Source organism: Fukomys damarensis, unplaced genomic scaffold (assembly GCF_012274545.1).
Source record: "Fukomys damarensis isolate Sample0158 unplaced genomic scaffold, DMR_v1.0_HiC HiC_scaffold_23, whole genome shotgun sequence".
Lineage (NCBI taxonomy): Eukaryota > Metazoa > Chordata > Mammalia > Rodentia > Bathyergidae > Fukomys > Fukomys damarensis.
Window position 1 is genome coordinate 32,250,530 of NW_022900935.1, and position 5,906 is coordinate 32,256,435.

Below are 5,906 nucleotides of genomic sequence, written 5' to 3' on the forward strand. Positions count from 1 at the left end.
CAGTTCTCCCTAGGGCTGCAGGATGAAGAGCAGGCAGGAAGTGGCTGGAGCAGGGGAGCCCCTAAGGTTTCTGTTGATGGGCCCACGCAGGGGAGGAGGCCTCCTGAGTCCAGAGGGTAGATGGGAAGGAGCCACCAGTTACTCCACTTTACCTACGAGGCCCTGACACCCACCCATCCACCTGCGTGACCCCAGGTGAACTTTAATGCATGCCTCGAGGCTCGGTGCAAATGCCACCTGCCCAGTGAGGCCCTCCCTTCAGGTCATCAGTGTCCTGGACATACTCAGATAGCTTGTGTTATCTGTACTGAGAAGCATGACTTCTCAGTGGGACCACTTGGGTTCACCCCCAGCTTTCCACTGGCTAGCTGTGTTACTCTGGCCAAATTTCTTAATCTTTCTGTGCCTCGGTTTCCAAATCTGTAAAGGAGGCATGATGATAGTATAAGCCCCAGGAAACTGGTGGGATTAAATGAGTTAATACACATAAGTGCTTTGAATGGTGCCAGGCCCAGAGAAGGTAAAGGTACTCTGTAAGGAAGCCCTTATCAACTGTCCCTTGGTATCTGTCCTACAGGCGATTGCCCAGAGGGTTGGGAGAGGGGGTCATATTCATTTGTGTGTCCCTAGCATCTGGCATGGACTCAGGGATAGCAGAAGAAAAGGGGTATCGGCCAGCAGCTTGGGTGACTTCTCTCCTGGCCCAGGCTCTCAGGCAGGGCGGCTGGTGTGGCCTCAGGGCCTTCTCGTACCCCATTCCTCATGCCCCTGCCCTGGGCACTTCCTGCTACTGCTCTTGTTCACTAAGGATGCCTCTCTTGACGTTCATGCAGACCTTGCCTCCTGAGGAGCCCAAGGACTCTGGCACTGGGGAGGAAAACCCAGTTTCCCAGCCCCCACCCACCCAGCCACAGTGGTGAGGATCATGTAAGTTGTCAGGGATTATTTCAAACTCCCTTAAAGGGGAAATTGATAAAGGGAGTGTCCACAGCACAGGGCAAGGAGGCTTACCCTGAGTAAGGAGGAATGGAGGGCAGGCCCCGCAGGGGACCCCCAACCAAAGAGGTGCAAGGAGAAAAAGTGGAGCTACAGACCACAGGAAGGTAGGCAAACAGACAAGGACGAGGCTTGAGACAAGATGTAGAGTCTTCATGCTACGGCCTAGCCCAGGGGGGCCTGGGAAGGGTCACTGGGGTGAATGGTGGGAGCAGGGAATCAGGGAGGAGAGACAGGGGTAGAAGGGCTTCCAGCTAGAGAACCTGCGGCCTGCTGAGTCTGACAGCAGCGGTCCTGGCATGGAGGGACAACCTGAAGGGGGGGCCCTACTACATGAAGTCACCTGGACACAGTTTGCTCCATCCGTCACTAACACAGTCCCTGCTCTGCCTGGCACCATGCTGAGCACTGAGGTGAGTGCTGACAGGGACATGTGGTCCCAGACTCAAGGGCCTTGAGTGACGTACTCATGGACATGGTAGTGACCTGTCTGTCCCCTGACTCCACAGGCAGGCCTCAGCCCAACAACTGATGAAGACACACGGCGAGGGAGCCAGCACAGGATGTCGGGGAGGAGCTGGAGCTCAGGAAGGTGTGGCCTTGGGCAAGACCTGGTGCACCTGTCTAGGGTACAGCAGGTATGACACGGTGGGCCCTCACCTCTGAGCTCTGTGGCAGCTCCTGTCTTCAGCCATGTGCATGGTGGGAGCTCCACCAAGGCCAGGGATTAGAATGGCCTGGGGCAAAGAGGCCACAACCAGACCTCAGGATGGCTACAACCGGACTACAGGGTCTCAGGGAAGGAAGATACCACACTGGGCTCACCTGGCTAAGTACGAAGACAGTGCGGACATTCCAGAAACGGGCCTGCTCCTGCAGGAATGTTTTCAGGTAGATGCTATCGAAGGTCTTGAAGCAGCAGACAAGGGTGACAAAGGTCTCATCATCTGCGTTGTCCGTGATGCTCTGCAGGATGGGCACCATGGGGGCCAGGCCCGTGCCCGAAGCCAGCATGAGGAGCTCACCATACTGGGGAGGAGAGTGACAGGCGAAGTGATACCATGATACCCTGCCGTGCTGCCCTTTCCTGGGTTTTCTAGAATGGACAGCACTGCCCTTTCTGGAAGGGTGTCCCACGCATTCAGGTCCCATTCCCTCTTCCGGGAAGCCACCTTTGGCTCGTGGAGGGCAGGTGAGGTCGGTGGAATAGACATGGAACCCTGCGGCGGAAAGGGAGCCTAACAGTATGGTCCAACCATCACCACAGGGATCGCTTACACCTTCTGCTGCTGTGGAACTCGCTCCTTCCCAAGGCAGCTTGCTCCACCGGAGGCTGCCTGTCTTCCCACCTCACAGAGCTGAAATCTGCTCGCACTCAAGCCCTGCCCACTCACAGCTCCATTCCATCTCCGGGCTGCTTCCTCCATCCCTGCAGAGATCTCAGGCCCACCTTAGACCCCCTGAGCCTGCTATCCTTAGGAGACATGAGATAATATAAGCACGTGCCTATCACAGCAGCGGCCCCAAAGAGCCATGCAATAAAAGTGAGGCCCAGCACCATCACCTCCTCTTCTCTCAATCCATTCCCCGGCTCTGGGCCTCCTAACGAGGAGTAAGACCTTTCTAGGTCAGGGCCTTAAAGGCCACCTGACCCATGCAGATGGGTATTCTCCTCCCTCATTCTGCAAATCAGGCCTCTGTGTATGGAATTCCCAACTGTGCGATGTGGGCAAGTTCCTTCACCAATCTAAACCTCACTTAGTTAAAAACAAGAGAAAGTGATACTAACACTGCTGTGGAATAGCATCTGTTCCGGAACTGCTGTGGGACTGCACGAGATGACAGAGAGTCTGCTGTGGAACCAAAACTTAATCCCATTAGGTTCCTTCCCTTTGCTAAGCCTGACTCCTTCCAGTGGCTGTCTTGTGCTGGTGCTTCCTCCAGCCTCTAGGGCGTCCAACTGCCTCCTCCTTCCTCTCGCACCCACTCCAGCTATCTCCCAGGAAGCCTTCCCCAGGGGCAGGGGAGGAGGGTCTTCCTTCCCGTGCCCTCAGCTCCCCACACCTCCCTTGGTACAGCAACGGCACACTGTGGTCATGTGTCCACTCGCCTGTCTCCTCCATCAGATGTCTGGGTCTCCGTATGGCTCATCCCTGGGTCGTGAACACTTAGATGCCTGGGTGCCAGCCTCGAGCCACACAGAATGGCACAGCTGAAACAGCTGCAGATGAATAAGCAGCGCCAGCAAAGGACAGGAGCATCCAGGTGTCCTCAGGGGAACAGAGCCACGCCCTGGCCAAGCATCAGTGGCCACCTGGATCATCCCTTTCCCCTTCCCTCTGGGCTCTACACCTCTCTAGATGAGAAATCGGGGCTTTTGGGTGTTCCCTAGATGCAAAGCATCAGCCACAAGGCACCAGGAGGCTCTCTCAGAAAAGGTGGCTGAGATGACTGTCATTCAGCATCTGCTCTATGCCAGGAGGAAACAGGAACAACTCCCATGCCCTGGCCTCAAGATCCTGGGGACACAGGGGCGTACTCAGTTAAAAATGCAGGGCTGAACCACACTCGTGGTATCACGTCCCTGTAATCCCAGGACTTGGGAGGCTGAGGCAGGACTGCCCCAAACACGAGGCCAGCCTGAACTACATAGTGAGATCCTGTTTCAAAAAAAAAGAAAAAAAATAGGGCTGAGCACAGTACTAGAATACTGTGGAAGAACACAAACATACACACATTGTGTTATGTGTAAAATGGGATAGAAGCAGCGAAGTGTTCTCATGACAATTAAGTGAGTTACCACATAGCAAGGCCAGGAACTGCACACAGCAGGTGCCACCTGTCTGACCAACATTATTATTATTTACAGTGCTGGGGACTGAATCCAGGGCCTCCTGGGTGCCAAGCAAGAGCTTTAGCACTGAGCCACACCCCCAGCCCTGACAGTTTTATTATATACATACGTGTGTGTATGTGTATGTGTGTGTGTGTGTGTGTGTGTGTGTGTGTTTGCATCAGTACTCATGCACAGAAGATGACTTGGAAAAATATATACCAGGGTAGTAAGACTGGTATGTCTGCAGGCACTGCTTTCTTCTTTTTGTCTCTCTAGATCTGATTTTTGGGGGAGTAGCGAACATGTACTGCATTCATAATAAGGAAAGAAGGCAATAAAAGCTGTTTCAAAATTAAACAAAAAGAATTGTGAGGCAAGCATGATTCATTGTTTTTGCTTTGCTTTCTTCTTCTAATTAGAAAGGTAATAGGTGCTCACTGCAGATAACTTAGAAAGTATAATGAAGAAAATAGAAATCACCCAGAATCCTACCATATAGAGCTGCTAACATTTCATTGCCATTTTCCTTTCATATTTTTTGTGTAATTAGTTTCTAAACCTGTTGTATATACAGTTTTGTATGTGGTAGTTGCCACTTGGTTGTACAGCTTACGTAAGCATAGAAAAAAATATATATATTTTTTTGGTACTGGGGATCGAACTCAGGTCCTTGAGCTTACAAGGCAGGTGGCAGAACCACTGAGCTAAATCCCTGGCCCAAAAATAATTTATAAACTTAATTTTAAAATGCAGGACACTATCCTATCAAGTACCTGTAAGCTCATTTACCTGGTCTCCGTGTTGTTGGATATTCAGTTGTTTCCAATGTTTGCTATTTTAAATACAGATGCCATGGCGTGCATATGAGTTAATGTTTTGGATTTTTTTTCTGTACTACAGACTTCCAAAAGTGAATCACCAGGTCAAAGGATTTAAAGACTCTTAAGATCCTTGGTACATTCTGCCAAATGACTTTCCAGCTATGCACTAATGAGAAATCCTTTCTGAAAAGTTACTGGACAGATCTTCCCATGCCAAGAAGATGAGGGCAAGAGCCTTCTGAGCTAGGAGGCAGTGGGCTACTCTGCAGGGAGCCACAGGCTTCATTTAGTGTTGTGAGTGGAATGTAAACTGGAACAGTACCTGAGCACCACAGGTATTAGGGTCCCAAACACCAGGTACACAAGTCTGATTTCCTAAGCAATGGGCAGCCATAAATAGTCCTAGAACATGGCAGGTAGTTTTTTTAGTGTCTATTCATCTCCTTCCATGTTCAACCCCAAGGATCCTCCTGGGACTGGATTTAAGCGCAACACTGGCAGAGTGAGACTCTACAGTCTGAGCTATGACAATCGCAGTCCTACAGGGAAGCTGGGGATCTCCTCAGCATTTAGTGCACCGGCACTGACCTGGTTTGGTTTATAGAAGAAGCCTCCGAAAGGTCCTCGCCAGAAAGCTGTATCTCCAGCTCTCCAGGACTCAACATACCTGGACATCAGCCCCGTCTGGTAGCACTAGAAGCAAACACAGGCAGAGCTCAGTAGGACAAGCATATGCTGCCAACCACACACCATGCATGGGGGGGCTCTTCCTGCCTGCTGAGGGCTCACATGTGTGATCCCACTGATCCTCCTCTACATTCTGCAAGACAAGGCTCAGAAGCTTACACACACGGTAGAGGGCAATGCTGGGCTGCAAACCCATAGGACTGAGGCCTCCACCAGAGCTCTCAAACCCAAATGGCTGCAGGACCCATGTGAGCCACATAATTCAGGAAAGAGCCAGGTGATGAAGAATGACAGCAAACTCAGGGTCAAGGAGGCAGCAGGGAGTGGTGGGGACAGTGACAAACTGCTGAGGGAACGCTCTTCTAAGAGGGAAGCCCTCGGCAGGTTCCAGTCCTTACTTGGGGAGGCTAATGCTACCAGATCTTCTTTCTGATTTTCTAAGAGAGGCAGAAGATCTGTTATTGTTTTGTTTTTTTTTTAATTTAAAAATCTCCTTTTTCTTTTCTTTTCTTTTCTTTTTTTTCTTTTTTTTTTTTTTTTTTTTTTTTTTTTTTTTTTTTTTTTGT

At 50.8% G+C, this 5,906-nt stretch overlaps 1 protein-coding gene across 5 annotated transcripts in view; it reads right to left on the reverse strand.

Annotated features, from left to right (window-relative positions):
* The window catches only part of LOC104852589 (NADH-cytochrome b5 reductase-like), a 19,453-nt gene that overhangs the window by 3,221 nt on the left and 10,326 nt on the right, over positions 1-5,906 (reverse strand). For 3 of the 5 annotated variants that reach the window (XM_010610376.3, XM_033767667.1, XM_033767669.1), the window contains 2 exons: positions 5,242-5,346; positions 1,822-2,025 (listed from right to left, as the gene is read on the reverse strand). In XM_010610376.3, coding sequence (XP_010608678.1) covers positions 1,822-2,025; positions 5,242-5,346 — 309 coding nt within the window. Of the gene's footprint in view, positions 1-6; positions 421-1,821; positions 2,026-5,241; positions 5,347-5,906 lie in introns of those variants that run through there. The other 2 variants (XM_010610378.1, XM_010610377.2) reach the window with 2 other exon arrangements.